Genomic DNA, 19,778 nt, shown 5'->3' with positions numbered 1-19,778 from the left:
CGTTTTAAGAAAATGGAGGGAGAGAGAGGGATAAGAAGAGGGCAGAGCAGAGGAAGAGGGCGACGAAAGCGCGAAAGGGAAAGGCGAGTCGGCGAGAGGGCGTTGTAGGCACTCCGTCTGGCAGCGAGGCACCCGGCGACTGGTGGCAGTACTGGCGGCGAACGCAAGGGCGGCCGAGGGGAGAAGGGGAGGGGAGGGGGAGGCGGAGGGAGAGTGCCGCCTTCCCCTTTGCCTCCCCGCTCGCCGCCCCCCTCCCCTCCCCTCGTCCCCTCGCCGCCGCCGCTTTGCCCTCTCAGTCTCCCCTCAACTCTGGTGAGCTGCGGACACCCCGGGCGAACCTCGGCTCGCGCACCCACAGTACCCGAAGCAAAAGTAATTATCGATCTGTTTGGAGTGTCAGCCCGTCGGGAGGACGTTTGAAGTGTTCCTTTGGACGCGGCGACGGCCAGTTGTAGTGTCATGTCGAGTGCCGTCGAGTGCCGCCCCTGAGATCGCGTCGAGCCTATGCCAGCAAGTGCCGCTTCCAGCACATGCTTGTTTGCGTCCGAGCGTCGGCACTGCCTGTGGCTCCTCGGGGCGACCTTGGCACTCCGTGGGTGACGAGGGCGAGCAGGGTGCTGGGTGTCACAGGTGGTGTGGCACTCCGCTGGACCCGGTGCTAGTTCGGCCAAGCATTGATCTGCAGGAGACACTGAAGGAGGAACAGGAGGCGTGGCGGGAGCGCCCTGTTCGGCAGTGCGAGCCGTGGAACAACCCCCTCCAGCAGGCTCCAGGCAGGCTCCTCCCGCGGGCCCGCTGCTCGACGCCTGCTGAATTGTGCATTAGGAGCCCGTGGCGAGAGAATGCGCGCCGTGGGCCTCCGAGCCGGGAGTGAAGTGCCGCTGGCCTCTTGCAGGGATAGGTTGCAAGGCTAATGGTCCGGTGAGCGGGCGGACAGTCCTCCCATACAGTACAGGTGTCACGTTCAGAAACAGGAATATCTCCAGCGGAAATATCTCGAGCAGTGCCCCTTCCCAAACCCATTTTTTACGTACAGTAGTGTTAGCCGAACCTCGGTCTTGACCCCCTGACTTGACCCCTGACTGTGCAAGGTCACGAAAACGAAGCCGCCTCCTCCCCAAGCAACACCTCGTGATCAATACAGGCGTAAAACAGCATCAACATCAGCAACAGACTGCTCACGAGTGCTTGGTGCTGCCCGTGAGACCTCTCCCCTCCTCCCCTCAGCCCAAAAGACCCCCCTAATCTCCCATACCTCCCTCCCCCCCTACTCATTCAATAAAACCTCCTCCTCCTCCTCCCTCCACCCCCTACCTCCCAAACCAAAGACCCCCCTCCTCCTCACCCCCTCAGCCCCACCCTCCGCCCCCGACCCCGCCCAAGGCCCACCTCCTTGCTGAAGGTCAGGATGCACCTCCGACACCGCCCCCCACGCCGCCACCTCCAGGAGTACGAGAGCCGGTTCCTCAAGAGAGAGTAGTGACAGGGACCCAGCGCCTTCACTCGACGGACCTCAGAACCACACGACCCCGCCCCCCTCCTCGCTGACCCACGAACCATGGCACCGACGAACCAGCAACAGCAACAGGAGCAGCCGAGACCCAACGCCAATAAAAAGGTAGGAGTAAAAATAAATAAATTAATAAATAAGATAAAGAAAAAAAGAAAGAAAAGAAAAAGAAAAACACACACACACACACACACACACACACACACACACACACATATATATATATATATATATATATATATATATATATATATATATATATATATATATATATATATATATAAAGCCCTTTCATCTATTTCTCTCTCTCTCTCCCCTTTTCCTTCTTCCCTTAATCTCCGTTTCTCTCTCTCTCTCTCTCTCTCTCTCTCTCTCTCTCTCTCTCTCTCTCTCTCTCTCTCTCTCTCTCTCTCTCTCTCTCTCTCTCTCTCTCTCTCTCTCTCTCTCTCTCTGTCTATCCGTCATCCTCTTCCTCATTTTTACTTTGCTATTTTTAGACTGCGAGGAAAATTAATGCTCTGTTTGTTCCGTTTTACTTTCGACCAATTTCGGAAATGCTCATGAGCTGCTTACGGGATGGACATTGCGTGTGTGTGTGAGTGCTATTTCGTGTTGATGCTGTTGTTGATATCGCTATTTTCTTGTTGGTTTTCAAAGGGTTATTGCTGTTGTATGTTGTACTGCGTATGGTCACTTTTTGGTCATTTTTATTGTTATAATTATAATAATAATAATAATTATTATTATTATTATCATTATTATTATCATTATTATTATGATGATGATGATGATTATTATTATTATCATTATTATTATTGATGTTATTATTATTATCATTTTTATTATTATTATTATTGTTATTGTTATTATTATTATTATTGTTATTATTATTATTATTATTATTATTATCATTATTATTTCTTCTTATTATTATGACGTTAGCAATTATTGTTGTCTTTGCTACTGTTCTAGCTACTACTACTACTATTTCTATTACGTCTACTACTACTACTACTATACTACTACTACTGCTGCTTCTTTTACAACTACCACAACTACTACTGCTACTACTACGACTACCACTACTACTACTTCTACTACAATTACTACTACTACTACAACAACAACTGCTACTACTACCTTTACTACCGTTACTACGACTTCTGCTACTACTACTACTACTACCGCTACCACCACCACCATTACTATTGCTGCTGTTACTACTATCACTACTAATACTGTTACTATAACTACTACTTCTACTACTATCACAACTACCCCTCTTAACACTACTACTACTACAACTGCTATTTATAGACCCTGAGTCCCATTGTCATCAATCAAGTCATAACACCCTTTTACTTCTACTGCTGTTACTACTACTACCGCTTTAAAAAAACAACAACAATACAACTGCTATTATTATTGCACATTTCATTATGAACCCTATTCATGTTGACAAATGTAGAAAAGGTATGAATGAGAATGAATATCTTCACAATACAAGAGATGCATTTGACCGGTTTCGATTATATCTGCCTGGCGAAGATAGAATTGAAACCGTTCAAATACATTTCTTGTATTGTGAAGATATTCATTCTCATTCGTGGCTTTTCTATATTTCATTATGACTATTTTGTTGTGTTTTTCGCTTTCAAGAGTATTATTGTAATTATCATTGGTGTACTTGTTCGTTTTATTATTAGTTATTGTTATTATCACCATCATCATCATCATCATCATAATTGTTATTATTATAGTTGTTATTGTTATCATTATCACCATTATCATTAGTAGTACTATTATTATTGTTATCATCATTATTATTGTTATTATCATCAGCATTATTGTTATAATTATAATGATCATTATTATTATCATTATCTTTGTTATCATTATTATTACTATTTTCATTGCTACCATAATTATTGTTATTATTGTTAGCATTGTTATTGTTGTTATTATCAATATCACTATTATTGCCAATGATTATTAAAATCATTTTTATTATTATTTTCATTATTGTTATCATTATTATCATTACTGTCATTAACTATCATTGATATTACAGCTGTTATCATTATTACTGTTAACCACTGTTAGCATATCTATCATAATCATTATCATTATCATTTTTATCATTCCACTTCTACCACTGCTACTAGTATTACGAGTATAGTTACTATAATTACTACTGCAATTGATATCACTATTATCATTATTGCCAGCATTGTTACTAGTATAGTTCTTGTTATCATTCCATCCTCCTCCTCCTCCTCCTCATCATCATCATCATCATCATCATCAATCATCATCATCATCATCATCGTCATTATTATCAACATTTCCATTATCAATGTTATTTTTATTCTGTTCTGGTTCATCACAGATACGATTGAACAATAACAATTACTACTAATATTATAAGTATTTCCATCATTAATATTGTTGTTATATTTACTCATTGCTAGTTCTTTTATCATTTTCTTATTTCTTCTTCTTATTATTATTAATTCTACCATTAATATTAATATTATTATTATTATTATTATTATTATTATTATTATTATCATTATTATTATTATTATTATTATTATTATCATTATTATTATTATTATTATTATTATTATTATTATCATTATTATTATTATTATTATTATTATTATTATTATTATTATTATTATTATTATCATTATTATTATCATTATTATTATTATTATTATCATCATCATCATTATTATTATCATTATCATTATTATCATTATTACTATTATTATTATTATTATTATTATTATTATTATTATTATTATTATTATTATTCATTTTTATAGATACTATTATTGTTGCTGTTATTGTTGTTGTTGTTATTACTTTTATCATTATCAATGTAATTACTATTATCACTAGGTGTTAATACTAGTGTTTTTGTTATCATTATTGTTCTGTTTATAATCATCTGATGAATACTGTGTACATTATCATGACTATCATTGCTAAGGTTATTATCATTATCATCTTTTTATTGTTACTCTTATTACTGTTATCGCTATTGTTATCAATATTTTCATTATTACTATTATTGTTATTATTATTACCAGTATTATAATCATTACTGTTATCATTATTATTATCATTATCATTACCATTACTATTAATATTATTATTATTATCATTACTGTCATTGTCATGATCCTTTTTATTGTTATTGTTATTATCATTATTATCATCGCTATTATTCGTTATTACTATTATTTCCATCATTAATGTTATTATTTTCATCACTGATATAGTTATTATCATCACTTTCATTTTTATTATTATCATCATTAATAGTGTTATTATCATCTTTTTGGCTATCATCCTTTTTTATTGTTATTAATATCATTATTAGTAATAGTAGTAGTAATTCATTATCATTGTTATTATTTTGTTATTATTGTTATTATGTGTCATTACTGTTATTACCATTGTCATTATCATTGTTATTATTGTTATTATATCATGAATTTCGTAAGTAATATTGTCGTCATTATTATAAGCATCAACAAAATATGAAATATCACTTTTGTCAACCCCATCGTAAACAAATTATATACAACAGCAAGAACAACAACAATAACAACAGCGGAAGGCAAACAACCTCAAAATGCAACAACAACAACAACAACAACAGTTATAATAATCAAAAGATTTTGCCTTTTCTGATTACGTTTGAAAGTGGAAATTTTTGTAAAGATATTTTTGAGGATATTTTCTGGTCCTCACGCTAGAATTGTGTCTTTTTTCACCTACCATTAATTAAAAATAACTTAATTATCATTGCAGTTGTTTATATTATTATCATAGCCAATTATATCGAAATGTTTTTTTTTTTCCTTTTTGCTTTTTCTTACTTCATTTTCTCAACAACCGATTCGTCTTGCATCCCAACTATGCGAGTGTATCAAGGCAACACGAGGCCGGACTTAAAAAAAAAAAAAAAAAAAAAAAAAAAAAAAAAAAAAAAAAAAAATAGGCGGGACACTTTATAAATAGACACAACTATTTTGATGACGATCCCAAGCATCCGATTATAAACCCACGCTTTCATCCAACGCACACTGTCAGCCAGACACTGTTTGAAGGGATGCAAAATTTACTCCCAAGAATTTGATTTTTTTTTCCTTCTTGTCTTGTGGAAGGAGGATGGGGAGGGAGGGAGGGAGGGTGGGGAGGGAGGGAGGGAGGGTGGGGAGGGAGGGTGGATGGGTGGGAGGGGGAGAGGAAGGATGGGAAGGAAGGAAGAGAGGAATGGTAGAAAGGAGGGAGGGGAGGTAGAGACAGGGAAGAGGAAAAGGAAGAAAATGGAGGAAAGGAGGGAGGAAGAGGAGGAGGAGGACAGACTGACAGACAAACAGATACAAAGAGAAACACATACCATTAGACAGACAAATGAAACACACATACACTAGCAGAGAAAGAAAGAGCGAGAGAAAGAGAGAGAGAGAGAACCAAAAAAATACACCACAACACATAAACCTACCCCACACAGCCCGACTATGACCTAGCCAGGATATACACAGGAACACCCCGCCGCCCCATCCCCCCACCCCCACCCCACCCACAGGAACACCCCCGCCGCCCCCCCACCCCACCCACAGGAACACCCCGCCACCCCATCCCCCCATCCCCCACCCACCCACAGGAACACCCCGACGCCCCATCCCCCCCCCACTCCCCACCCCAATGCCCAATGCATCTGTACCTGCGCCATCAATAGGAACATCCTGTTACGCCGCTGAACATTATCACAGGATCCCCGGGTCAGCATTCCACCCGCTGTTGATTTTATTAAGCTTGTGTGTTAATGCCAACCCGGTGACTGAAATGTCGCTCATGCTGCTGCGAACGTTATTATAGTTATTTATGCCTATGAACGCTGAGTGAACACTTTTTGAAAAGCTGCGTCTGGGATAGGGTTGGTTGTCATGGTGATGCCAAGAGCGATGGTGGATGGTGATTGCTGTTATTGTGTGATTATTCTCTCTCTCTCTCTCTCTCTCTCTCTTCTCTCTCTCTCTCTCTCTCTCTCTCTCTCTCTCTCTCTCTCTCTCTCTCTCTCTCTCTCTCTCTCTCTCTCTCTCTCTCTCTCTCTTTCTCTCCCCTCCTCCTCCCCCCCACCTCTCTCTCTCTCTCTCTCTCTCTCTCTCTCTCTCTCTCTCTCTCCCTCTCACTCTGTCTCTCTCTCTCTCTCTCTCTCTCTCTCTCTCTCTCTCTCTCTCCCCCCACCTCTCTCTCTCTCTCTATCTATCTATCTATATTTCTCTCTCTCTTTCTCTCTCTTTCTCTCTCCCTCTCCCTCTCCCTCTCTATCTTTTTATCTCTATCTCTATCGCTGCCATGAATGCGTAGATCTACAGCCCAAACTAATATATTTTTTACAGTGTAAGGTTGTACCGGTAACAATTGTTGTATCCAGTTAAATGATACCATATAAATGATACCATATGAATATTCTTTATTAAGTTATATTTATGTGTTTAGGGTTTTGGGAAAGACTATATTATGTTTTATAAACATTATGTATATTTACTATACTGCATTTCTTATAGATATCGTATATATGCATACACGTTATACACATAATATATTGGTAATATCAAAGTAATTGAAACAAATGCTTTATCACCATTCCTATTATTCTCATTTTCATTATCATAACCATCATATATATCACTATCATTAATCAAAATAGCAGTTACAGTAATCAGCTGATATCTTATGAATATACTTAAAGGCGATTATATGCGTATATGTCATGCTGTCTGACTCCCACTTTCATTATATTCATTATAGAAGTTTCGTTTTTATCAATCTTACTTAAGCTGCATCAAGAGGAAAGCAAAACAGAGATAGTTCAGATTTCATTATGACGTCACTTCGATACCCGAATCATATGTTATTACCATTATTATTATTATTTCTTTTTTTATTTTCTTTTTTTATTTTTATTTTTTTTGGTTCGAGTAAAGCGTTTCTCTTCCGGCTATTAGATCACGAAGCTAGTATACATACATACGTATACATACATATATATATATATATATATATATATATATATATATATATATATATATATATATATATATATATATATATATATATATATATATATATATTTATTTATATATATATGTGCGTGTGTGTACAGATGGGTAGATAAATAGATATAGATAATGAGAGTAGGTTTCCCCTGACCACTCTCTCTATCTCTCTTTCTTTACACACACATACACACACACATACACGCAAGCACACACACACACACACACACACACACACACACACACACACACACACAAACAACTCACCCCCACCCCCACATACACATTTCTTTTTCTTTCATTTTCCTTCTTTTTTCTCTTCCTTCTTTCTTTCTTTTTCCTTCTTTTTTCTCTTCCTTCTTTCTTTCTTTCTCTTAGAAAATTAGAATCAAGCGAAAAGTTACAGGCGGATCGTGATGGAATTTTATAGGTGGGTTGTCCATGGCTCTTGGGTCACGTGGTTGGAGTGCGGTTGGTCATCCGGATCAGCTGTTCGATCCAGGATGAGACTGAGTGGTTCTTTCACTCCAAGAACCCTCGTAGGGAAAAAAAATAGATCGGATCATAATTAGAAATGCTGTTTTTTTTCTTTCTCTCTCTCTCTCCCTCTCTCTATCGCTCTATCTCTCTCTCTCTTTCTCTCTCTCTCTCTCTCTCTCTCTCCCTCTCTCTATCGCTCTATCTCTCTCTATCTCTATCTATCTATCTATCTATCTATCCATCCATCCATCCATCCATGTATCTGTCTCTCTATTTCTCTATCTATCTCTCCCTCCCTCCCTTCCTCCCTCCCTCCCTCACCCCCACCTCCTTCCCTCACCCCCACCTCCTTCCCTCAGCCCCCAACCTCCCCCTCCACCTCCCTCCTCTCCCCCCACCTCCCTCGGGACTCCCTTCGCCGCGTCCGAATGACTGGCAGAGGAATCGCATAATGGTTCCGCAATCGATCGAAGTCGCGGCGAAAGAATGCGGACGAGTTCTATTTTTACATATTCATAATGGGAGCAGCTCGGCGGAGGAGGAAGTGTTCGGACGCGGGAGGCTAGCCAAAAATGCCAAGTATTTCTGTTTATTAATTTATTTTTGTTTTTCTCGTGCTTTTTGATTGGCATTTTTTTTTATACTCTATATTATTATGATTTTTTTTATCTGTTTCTTATTACTATTATTATTATCCTTATTTGTTTTTGTGTTTTTTTTATATATTATATTTGTATAATTTCTGCATTGTCACGTTTTCTTATGGCTTTTTTGCCTTTATGATAATCTATTTTTCATTAGTCTATTTTTCCTTTTCTATATTTTCGAGAACACCCCCTCTCTTATCTATGTTTTCTGAGGGGGGGGGGTGATTAATGAAGCCACAATTTCTTCAAGTGAGAAATAATTAGATCTTTGTGTGAGTGTGAATGCATGTCTGTATGGATTTCAATGTTCTGTGTTTGTTTCCATCTGTTTGTCAATCTCTCTGTCTATGTATGTGCGATTCTACCTTATAACTTTTTTTATTATTTGTCTATCAGTACATACACCTATCTATCTATCCATCTGTCTATCTGTCTACGTCTGTCTCTCCATCTTTTTTTTACTTATCCATCAGTGCATCCACCAGTTTATCTCTCTCTCTATCTATCTATCTATCTTTATCTATCTACCTACTGCATATCTATCTGTGTCTAACTGTCTATCGATCTATATACTATATGTAAGGTCAAACACAAACACAAAACGGAGACACATTTATTTGAAATATATCAGTCTAATCAATGTACAGAGACTGAACATCACAAAATTGCCAAAATAAACGAAAATAATGCGTCTATTAAAGAGAGAGAGATAGAGAGAGAGAGAGAGAGAGAGAGAGAGAGAGAGAGAGAGAGAGAGAGAGAGAGCGAGAGAGAGAGAGAGAGAGAGAGGAGAGAGAGAGAGAGAGAGAGAGAGAGAGAGAGAGAGAGAGAGAGAGAGAGAGAGAGAGAGAGAGAGAGAGAGAGAGAGAGAGAGAGATCAAAACTTTAGTACTATACTCTCTCTCTCTCTCTGTCTCTCTCTCTCTCTCTCTCTCTCTCTCTGTCTCTCTCTCTCTCTCTCTCTCTCTCTTTCTCTCTCTTTCTCTCTCTTTCTCTCTCTCTCTCCCTCTCTATCTATCTATATATAATAAAACTGCAACAATTTTATCTTTGTGTTGACGGACAGACAGAAAAAAAACAGACCCGTGCAGATACAGATGCAGACATAGATATATAGAAAGATAAATTGACAGATAGATGGGTAGACAGACAAATAGATAGCCATAGTTAAAAAACATATACGTACTGTACGCGAGTAATATACCTTTGCATAGCCACCGTTCGTGCAGCACAGTATCGCCTCCACACACACCTATACACACGGATGCAATTAACCATAGCATATCTACTATGAGACGAATCGCCCATTAAAAGCGAAAGAGAGAATATACGGCAGAGGGAGAGACACAATACGGGGTCGTCTGTTTTCGGATCACAGCGAATCATTTCTATAGATTACACGGCGGTTGTGATTGGCGGAACTGAGCGAATTCGTTATCTGGTGAGAGGAGGGATTCTCTCGCTCGTGGAGGTGTGAGCGGTAGAGAGGGAGGGATGGGGAGGGAGGAGAGGGTGGAGAGGGGGGACAGAGGGATGGATGGGGAGAGAGGGATGGAGGGAGGAGAGGGATGGAGAGGGATGGCTTCGGTGAGGGGAGGGATGGGGAGAGAGAGAATTTAATAGGATATATATATATATATATATTTATATATATATATGTAAATGTATACACATATAGGGATATATATATATATATATATATATATATATATATATATATATATATATATATATATATATATATATATATATATATATATATATATATATATATATATAAATATATATATACATATATATATATATTTATATATATATATACACACACACACACACACAGATAAAGATAGATAAACAGATGGAGAGAGAGCGACAGGGAGAGAGGGAGAGAGAGAGAGAGAGAGATAAAGATGGATAGCTAGGTAGAGAGAGAGCGAGCGAGCGAGAGAGAGAGAGAGAAAGAGGGATAGAAAGAGATAGTGAGAGAGAGAGAGAGAGAGAGAGAGAGAGAGAGAGAGAGAGAGAGAGAGAGAGAGAGAGAGAGAGAGAGAGAGAGAGAGAGAGAGCGAGAGAGAGCGAGAGAGAGAGAGAGAGATAGAACGATAGATAAATTGAGAGAGCATATAATGAATAAAAAAACAAAATAAAGTCGCATTGCAACGAAAAAATAGAGAAAAAAGAACAAAACAAAAAGAAATAAAAAACATTCACACCCAGTATAGATAAAAGCAAAATGCACATGAATAAAAGAAGAGATAAGAGGCAGACACACAAATAAGACCACAGACAGACCAACAGACACAAACCACGCCAGCCAGACACAGCACACTTCCGGCCCAAACACGAGAGAGTAAGTATTGTCATAATGCGGTGCGAGTGTAGATATATTTTTTTCTTTCTGTTCAAAAGCATAGTCTGAGTCGAGTGCTTTGTCGATTCGGTGGCTGTTCTAGTGACGCCCCTTCCCCCTCCCCTTGCTCTCTCTCTCTCTCTCTCTCTCTCTCTCTCTCTCTCTCTCTCTCTCTCTCTCTCTCTCTCTCTCTCTCTCTCTCTCTCTCTCTCTTCTCTCTCTCTCTCTCCTTGCTTTTATTTGTTCTTTGCCCTCCACCCTGTTCTCTCTCCTCTCTTCTTGTCTCTCTCTCTCCTTGCTTTTATTTGTTCTTCGCCCCTCACCCTGTTCTCTCTCTTCTCTTCTTCTTCGTCCCCTCCCCTTGTTCTCTCTCTCTCTTTGCTTTTACTTGTTCTTCGCCTCCCACCCTGTTCTTTCTCTTCTCTTCTTCTTCTTCGTCCCACCTCCTGTTCTCTCTCTCCTTGCCTTTACTTGTTCTTCGCCTCCCTTCCTGTTCTCTCTCTCTCTCCTTACTTTCACTTGTTCAATTTCCTCCTTTTTATCTTCCACCTTACTTTTCCTCGTTCATCTGTTTTCCTTTTCCTTTTCTCTTTCCCTTTTTCTTGTCCCTCACATTTCCTCCTTCCCTGTCTTCTTCCTCCTTTTTATCACCATTTCCCTTCAGCCACTCCTTCTCATTTTACCTTGCATCTCCTTCCTCCCCTTACTCCCACCTCCATCCTCTCTCTCTCCTCTTATCTCAACTCTTATTCCCGTTCTCTCCCCCTTCCCCTCGCCCTCCCTTCCTCACTTTCTCCCTCTCCCTCCTCTCCTTTATGTCCCATCTCCTTGTTCCTTCTCCTCACCCTCCCCTTATCCCTCTCATTTCCCTTTCGTCTCTCCTTACCTCTACCTCTCCCTTCCCTTCCCTCTACATCTTCCCCCTCTCCCTCTCCTTACCCCTTCCCCAAACCCTCCCCCCTACCTCTCCCCCTCCCCCATCTCCCATATCCTTCCCCCCCTATTACCCCCTACCCCATCCCCCTCCACTTATACCCTCCTCGCGTGCGTATGCGATCACGTGACAGGCAGATAGTGCGTGGTTCGCCGTGCTTTGGCGATATTGGATCAGCTTCGCGTCCAAAAACATTCATGGGGTGGATATTGGCGATGCGAAGTCAATGGGTGTCCTTTGGGAGGTGGGGGAGAGAGGGGGAGGGAGGGGGAGGGGGTTGAAAATGTTTAGGTCTTGGTGTCTATGTTTTTTTTTCTTCTTTTGTTTTCTTTTTTTTCTTTTTTTTTTGAGATGGGTGTCAATGGGTGTTCTTTTGGAGGTGGGGGAGATGTGGGGGGGAGGGGAGGGGTTGAAGATGTGGATTTCTTGTTATTTATATTTTTTTTTTCTTTTGTTTTGTTTTGCATTTATTCATTTATTCATTTACTTTTTTGAGAGGGGAGAAAAATGGGAGGGAGGGTGGGAGGGGGAGTAGGTGGGTGGAAGGCGTTGGAGGAGAAGGGTGGAAGGGAGAGAAGGAGGGAGAGAGAGAGAAGGAGGGAGAGAGAGAGAAGGAGGGAGAGAGAGAGAAGGAGGGAGAGAGAGAGAGAGAGAGAGAGAGAGGAGAGAGAGAGAGAGAGAGAGAGAGAGAGAGAGAGAGAGAGAGAGAGAGAGAGAGAGAGAGAGAGAGAGAGAGAGAGAGAGAGAGAGAGAGAGAGAGAGAGAGAGAGAGAGAGAGAGAGAGAGAGAGAGAGAGAGAGAGAGAGGGAGAGAAAGAGACAAAAAGAGAGAAATAGACGGACAAAGAGAGCACAAGAAAACACGAAAAAAGACGAAAACGGACGAAACAAAGTAAAGAGAAGGGAATAGGAGAAACGACCTGGTGTGTGTGTGTGTGTGTGTGTGTGTGTGTGTGTGTGTGTGTGTGTGTGTGTGTGTGTGTGTGTGTGTGTGTGTGTGTGTGTGTGTGTGTGTGTGTGTGTGTGTGTGTGTGTGTGTGTGTGTGTGTGTGTGTGTGTGTGTGTGTGTGTGTGTGTGTGTGTGTGTGTGTGTGTGCGTGTATGTGTGTGTGTGTGTGTGCGTATGTGTGCGTATGTGTGCGTGCGTATTTATCTGTCTGTCTTTCTATCTATCTACCTCTTTGACTTGACGTATATCACTTTCTTCTTCCTTCTCTATATGTGCGGGCGAAAGGGGAGAGGGGGAAGGGGAGATAGAAAAGGGGAGGTGAGGATAGACACAGAGGAACAGGAGAGGAGAGATAAAGAGGGGAAAGGGGATGAGAGAGCATAAAAAGGAGAGGGGAGAGAGAGAGAGAGAGAGAGAGAGAGAGAGAGAGAGAGAGAGAGAGAGAGAGAGAGAGAGAGAGAGAGAGAGAGAGAGAGAGAGAGAGAGAGAGAGAGAGAGAGAGAGAGAGAGAGAGAGAGAGAAAGAGAGAGAGAGAGAGAGGGGGAGGAAGAGACAGAGAGAGAAAGAGAGAGAGAGAATAAAATAAGAGAAAGAGAGAGAGAGAGAGAGAGAGAGAGAGAGAGACAAAGACAGAAACAGAAAGCGAGGAAGAGCGAGGAGAGCAGAGGAGAGAGAAGTAGAGAGGAAGAGACGGACAGAAAGATAAAGAGAAAGAGGCAGGGGCAGAGGGGAGAAAGAGGCAGAGAAAGAGAGAGAGAGAGAGGGACAAAGACAGAAACAGAAGAGCGAGAGAAGAGCGAGGAGAGCAGAGGGGAGAGAAGTAGAAGGAAAACGGAAAGGGAGGGGCAGAGGGGAGAGAGGCAGGGGCAGAGGGGAGAGGGATGACGAGGGGAGAGTGGGAGAGGCATGCAACAAGAGCAACAATGGATTAGTGATAATGGTTCGGATGAAAACATCGGCTCTCATGTTTGTGATTTGATGTTGACTTGCAAGCGTGGAGGGGGGGGGGAGGGGAGGACGGGAGAGGAAGAGGGAGAGAAAAAAGGGGGAGAGGAGTGAAGAGGGGAAGGGGGAGAAAAGAGGGGGGAGAGGTAGAAGAGGAGGACGGGGAGAGAGGGAGGGAGAAGGGGAGAGAGGAGTAGGGGGAGAGAGGAGGAGGAGGGAGAGGAAGAGGGGGAAAGGAAGGGAGGAAGGGGAAAGAGATAAGAGAGAAGAGAGAGAGGAGGAGGGAGAGGAAGGGGGAGGAGGGAGGTGAGAGGAAGGGGATAAAGGTAAGAGAGAGGAGAGACACAAGGAGAAGGGGAGATAGGACAACAGGGAGAAGGGGACGACGAAGGGAAGGGGAGGGGGAGGGAGGACGAGGGGAAAGGGAGCGCGTGAAGGTTGAGGAGTGACGGAGCGTGAGGAGGACGAGGGTAGGGGGACGAGGGGGAGACGAGGGGAGGACAATGAAGAGGGGAAGGGGAATCTTGGGGTGGATTGAGGGAAGGGACAGAGACAGGGGCTTAGGTAGGATAGACGGGCGTAGGGTGATAGGATGGGCGGAGGGTGGGCGCAGGATTGGTCTAGGACAAGCGTAGGATGGGCGTGCGGTGAGCTTAGGAAGGGCGTATGGCGGGCGCAGGGTAGACGTATGGTGGGGGTGAGATGGGGGCTGAGTGGGGGTAGAAAGAGGTATCGGGGTGGGCGCAGGGAGGGGTCCAGGGGTGTTCACGAGGGGAGGCAGCACGAAGGGGAAAAAAGGGAGGAAGGAGGGACGGAAGGAAGGAGGAAGGAGGGATGGAAGGAAGGAGGAAGGAGGGGCGGAAGGAAGGAGGAAGGAGGGACGGAAGGAAGGAGGGGCGGAAGGAAGGAGGAAGGAGGGGCGGAAGGAAGGAGGAAGGAGGGGCGGAAGGAAGGAGGAAGGAGGGACGGAAGGAAGGAGGAAGAGGAGTATAATAGGGAGAAGAAGAAAAGGCAACGAGAGATGTATGGAAAATATAAATTGATTGATAGGAAAGGGGAGAAGAAGGGGAAAGAGAAGAATAAAAAAAAGAAGGAGGGAGAGAGGGGAAGGATCAAGAAGCAAAGGGAGAGGGAAAAATAAGAGAGAACGCGAAGGGAGGATGAAAGGAAGGAGAGGAAGAGAATGGTGAAAATAAAGAGAGAACGCGAAGGGGACATGAGAGGAAGGAGATGGAAGAGGGAAAATAAGAAGGGAAAATAAGAAGAAAGGTAGAGAGAGATAGAGAGAACAAGAAGAGAGGGATGTTGCTGATGATTCATCTTATATCTTGTTAATAGAGTCTGGTTTTGCTTCCCCCGCCAGCTTCCCTACCCCCTCCTCCTCCTCCTCCTCCCCTCCTCCTCCTCCTCCTCCTCCTCTTCCCTGCTTTGATCCGCTCACTACGCGCTTGATCTCTGCCGCTCATTCCCTCATTCTCTCTCTCTCTCTCTCTCTCTCTCTCTCTCTCTCTCTCTCTCTCTCTCTCTCTCTCTCTCTCTCTCTCTCTCTCTCTCTCTCTCTCTCTCTCTCTCTCTGTCTCCCTCATCTCTCTCTCTCTATCTATCTGTCTATCGATCTATATCTCTATCTCTCCCTTTCGAGTCCCATTACTCACGTACCATAAAAAAAACAAAAACAAATACCTAAAAATATTCTTTCCCTCTTTAACATTTTTTCCCACAAAACCCTACAAAAAGCAGACCACAAAGGCGAGAGTCCTCAAGAAGCGAAAGACGTGGCGAAAGTACTCGAGAACGAAATCGCATCCTTAGTAACTATCGCTCTCACTAGATGTCACTTTGATCTCTCGTCGTAAACAAACAAGAGACGATATTCCCATTGGTGCTTCCGGGGGTAAAGAAGGTTTCTTTCTCTCTCTCTCTCTCTCTCTCTCTCTCTCTCTCTCTCTCTCTCTCTCTCTCTCTCTCTCTCTCTCTCTCTCTCTCTCTCTCTCTTTCTTTTTTTTTAAGGAAGAGGGGAAAAAATATGTAGGAGATTGAAGTATTATTTTTTGTCTGTCTTTTTCGGAGTGGGGGTGCCAGTGGGGGGAGCCGATGTGTGTGTGTGTAAAATATGTGTCTACTTTGATTCTCCGTTACAGTCTGTTGTTGTTGTGTGTGTGTGTGAGAGAGAGAGAGAGACAGAGAGAGAGAGAGAGAGAGAGAGAGAGAGAGAGGAGAGAGAGAGAGAGAGAGAGAGAGAGAGAGAGAGAGAGAGAGAGAGAGAGAGAGAGAGAGAGAGAGAGAGAGAGAGAGAGGAGAGAGAGGGAGAGAGAGAGAGAGAGAGAGAGAGAGAGAGAGAGAGAGAGAGGAAGAGAGAGAGAGAGAGAGAGAGAGGGATTGTTAGAGAGGAAGAGAGAGAGAGAGAGAGAGAGGGATTGTTAGAGAGGAAGAGAGAGAGAGAGAGAGAGAGAGGGATTGTTAGAGAGGAAGAGAGAGAGAGAGAGAGAGAGAGAGAGAGAGGAAGAGAGAGAGAGAGAGAGAGAGAGAGAGAGAGAGGAGAGAGAGAGGGAGAGAGAGAGAGAGAGAGAGAGAGAGGGAGAGAGAGAGAAAGAGAGAGAGAGAGAGAGAGAGAGAGAGTAGAGGCAGAGAGAGAGAGAGAGAGAGTAGAGGCAGAGAGAGAGAGAGAGAGAGAGAGAGAGAGAGAGAGAGAGAGAGAGAGAGAGAGAGAGAGAGAGAGAGAGAGAGGAGAGAGAGAGAGAGAGAGAGAGAGAGAGAGAGAGAGAGAGAGAGGGAGAGAGAGAGAGAGAGAGAGAGAGAGAGAAGAGAGAGAGAGAGAGAGAGAGAGAGAGGGAGAGAGAGAGAGAAAGAGAGAGGGAGAGAGAGCGAGAGAGGGAGAGAGGGAGAGAGAGAGTGAGCGAGAGAGGGAGAGAGCGAGAGAGAGGGAGCGAGAGAGGGAGAGAGAGAGAGAGAGAGAGAGAGAGAGAGAGAGAGAGAGAGAGAGAGAGAGAGAGAGAGAGAGAGAGAGAGAGAGAGAGAGAGAGAGAGAGAGAGAGAGAGAGAGAGAGAGAGAGAGAGAGAGAGAGAGAGAGAGAGAGAGAGAGAGAGAGAGAGAGAGAGAGAGAGAGAGAGAGAGAGAGAGAGGGAGAGAGAGAGAGAGAGAGAGGGAGAGAGAGAGAGAGAGAGAGAGAGAGAGAGAGAGAGAGAGAGAGAGAGAGAGAGAGAGAGAGAGAGAGAGAGAGTACGTGCTGGGCTTTGTTGGGGTAGGCAAATTCCCGGAAGTTGTGTGTGTCGAGGAGAGAATGAACTGAGACAGAGAGGGTGAAGATAGAAAGGGACAGAGGGAGAGGAGGGAGGGAGAAAGAGAGATAAGAACGGAGATGAGATAGGGATAGAGAGTGAGATGGAAATAAAATTTGAATGAATAGATGAATTAAATAGATAAATAGACAGATGCGAGCTATAAGCAAAGAAAAGAGAGAGAGAGAGAGAGAGAGAGAGAGAGAGAGAGAGAGAGAGAGAGAGAGAGAGAGAGAGAGAGAGAGAGAGAGAGAGAGAGAGAGAGAAAGAGAAAGAGAAAGAGAAAGAACAGACCAACAGACAGACAGACAAACAGACAAACCCCCAGCGCGCTCAAAACCAACCAACCCAAGTTACCGCGACAGAAGCTGTGTCGTAGATTGCTGGTCCACAAAATTTGCAACGGCAGATATGGCGACCTTCCATCATGACATATGTTGCAGGTCGTTGCCACATGCTGTTGCTCGAATACCTGGCAACCCTCAAGACTCTGACGTCATCACGAGGGGTCGAGGAAGTTCTCTTCATCTCGGGAAGCAGACAGAGGGGACGTTTGTGTATATCTGCACGTGCGTGGCTGTTTGCTTAGGTGTGTCTGGAATTAATAGTTAAGAAAAAAAATTGAAAGAAAAAGAAAGTGAAAAAAGAAAAATTTTATTGATAAAAGAAAGAAAGAAAAATATATATATCTCCCCTCGTCCTCCCTCCGCCCACCCACTAGCTATCTTTCCTTCTCTCTATCTCTCGCTTTCCCCTCTCTCTCTCTCCCCTCCCCTCCCCTCCCCGCCCTACCACACATTCTGGGGAACGTGTCGAGAACGTTGTCAAGCCGCACATCTGTAACCCGATCCTCAGGCCGGCTCCCTCCTCTCCCCTCTATCCCCTCTGTTCCTTCCCCTCTCTCCTCTTTCCTTCCTCTCCCCTCTCCCTCCTTTCCCCTCTGTTCCTTCCCCTCCCTATTTCCCTCCCTCTCGCTCTCTCTCCTTTCCCTCTCCCCCTCCCTCCTTTCCCCTCTGTTCCTTCCCCTCTCCCTCCTTTCCCCTCTGTTCCTTCCCTCTCTCCCTATTTCCCTCCTCTCCCTCTCCCTCCTTTCCCCTCTCCCCTCTCCTCCTTTCCCTCTGTTCCTTCCCTCTCCCTCCTTTCCCCTCTGTTCCTTCCCTCCCTCTCCCCTCTGTCCTTACCATGTCGTCTATCACCTGCCTCCCCTTTTTTTCCCTCTCTCATTTTAATTCCCGTTCCTTCCCCTTCCCCTCTGCATCTCCCCCTTCCCCCTCTCACCCCTCTCCCATCCTCTTTCACCCTCTCTTCACCCCTTCCATCCCCCCTTCCCCTTTCCCCTCTCACCCCCTCATCCTCCCTTCCCCTCTCACCCTTTCGCCTTCTTCCCCTCTCCCTCCATCCCTCCCTCCCCTTCCCCCTATCTTCCCCCTTCCACCCTTCCCTCCCCTTCGCCTCTCTCCCTCTCCTCCCCCTTCAACCTCTCCCCCCTCCCTGGCCCCCCCCTCCCTCCTCCTCACCAAGATAACATGCAGCTGGTCTCTCTTTTGATTTTTATTCCCTTCTCTCCTTGTTGCGACGGGAGAAAATGAATTATAATTGATGTTCGTGTGGATGAGAGACAGTAAGATAAGAAGTGATAAAGAAAAAAAAAAATAGATAAGAATTAGAAGAATATGAATTTGTTTTACTTATATATTTTGTTTATATGTTTTATTTTCTGTTCATTTGTTTGTATTTTTTTCCCGTGGATTTTGTTAATTCATCCGATATTCTGCTTATTGCGTAGATCTTTCAGTTTAAATAGATTATTTATTTGTCATTTATGTGTCCGTCAACTAATACATCCATCATTCCTATCAAGAGATTAAGCATTTGATATCCAACAACTGTTTGTTAATTTTTTTCGGTGAATGGTGTATTGATGTCTCTTTGTTTATTTATTTATTTATATATTATCTTTTGTCATATTCTTCCTTGTGTTATTTCAACTAATTTACTTTTTCTCTCTCTTTTTTTTTTACTTATTTGTCTCTTTTCTTCCATTCATTCTTTCTCTTCACTTCCTCGCCTTCCTTCTTATACTCGTCTTTATCCTCTTTTCTCCTCATCTCTCCTTTCTTACATTCCGCCTGTCTCCTTCTCACTTTTTCTCTCTTTATACATTCCGTGTTTCTCTTCTCTTCCTCACCTCCTCTTTGCCTCTCCTCTTCTCTCCTCATTTGTCTCTCGCCTTCTCTTCTCTCCTCCTCTTTGTCCTCTCATCTGTCTCTTGTTACGCCTCTCCTCTTCTCTCCTCTTCTTTGTCTCCTCATCTGTCTCCTGTCTCGCCTCTCCTCTTCTCCATTCTTTGTCCCCTCATCTGTCCCTCGCCTCTCTTCTTCTCTCCTCCTCTTTGTTGTCGCATCTGTCTCTTGTCTCGTTTCTCCTCCTCTCTCCTCTTTGTCTCCTCATCAGTCTTTTACTTCTCCTCTCCTCTTTCTCTCCTCCTCTGGCTCTTGTCTCGCTTCTCCTCTTCCTCCCTCTTGTCCTATCTGTCTCTTGCTTCGCCTCTCCTCCTCTCTCCTCTTTGTCCCTTCATCTGCTTCTTATCTCTCCTCTCCTC

General features: G+C 43.2%; 1 protein-coding gene across 1 annotated transcript in view; it reads left to right on the top strand.

Annotated features, from left to right (window-relative positions):
- Nucleotides 1-276: 276 nt before the first annotated feature.
- Nucleotides 277-19,778, top strand: part of LOC113811867 (uncharacterized) — a 338,243-nt gene continuing 318,741 nt past the window's right edge. The window contains exon 1 of the mRNA XM_070126439.1: nucleotides 277-1,618. Within this exon, the coding sequence (XP_069982540.1) occupies nucleotides 1,559-1,618 (60 nt within the window). The 5' untranslated portion in view covers nucleotides 277-1,558. The remainder of the gene's footprint in view (nucleotides 1,619-19,778) is intronic.

Source organism: Penaeus vannamei, chromosome 10 (genome assembly GCF_042767895.1).
Source record: "Penaeus vannamei isolate JL-2024 chromosome 10, ASM4276789v1, whole genome shotgun sequence".
Classification (NCBI taxonomy): Eukaryota; Metazoa; Arthropoda; class Malacostraca; order Decapoda; family Penaeidae; genus Penaeus; species Penaeus vannamei.
The sequence above is the reverse complement of the archived record's forward strand: the minus strand, read 5'-3'. Positions and strand labels throughout refer to the sequence as shown.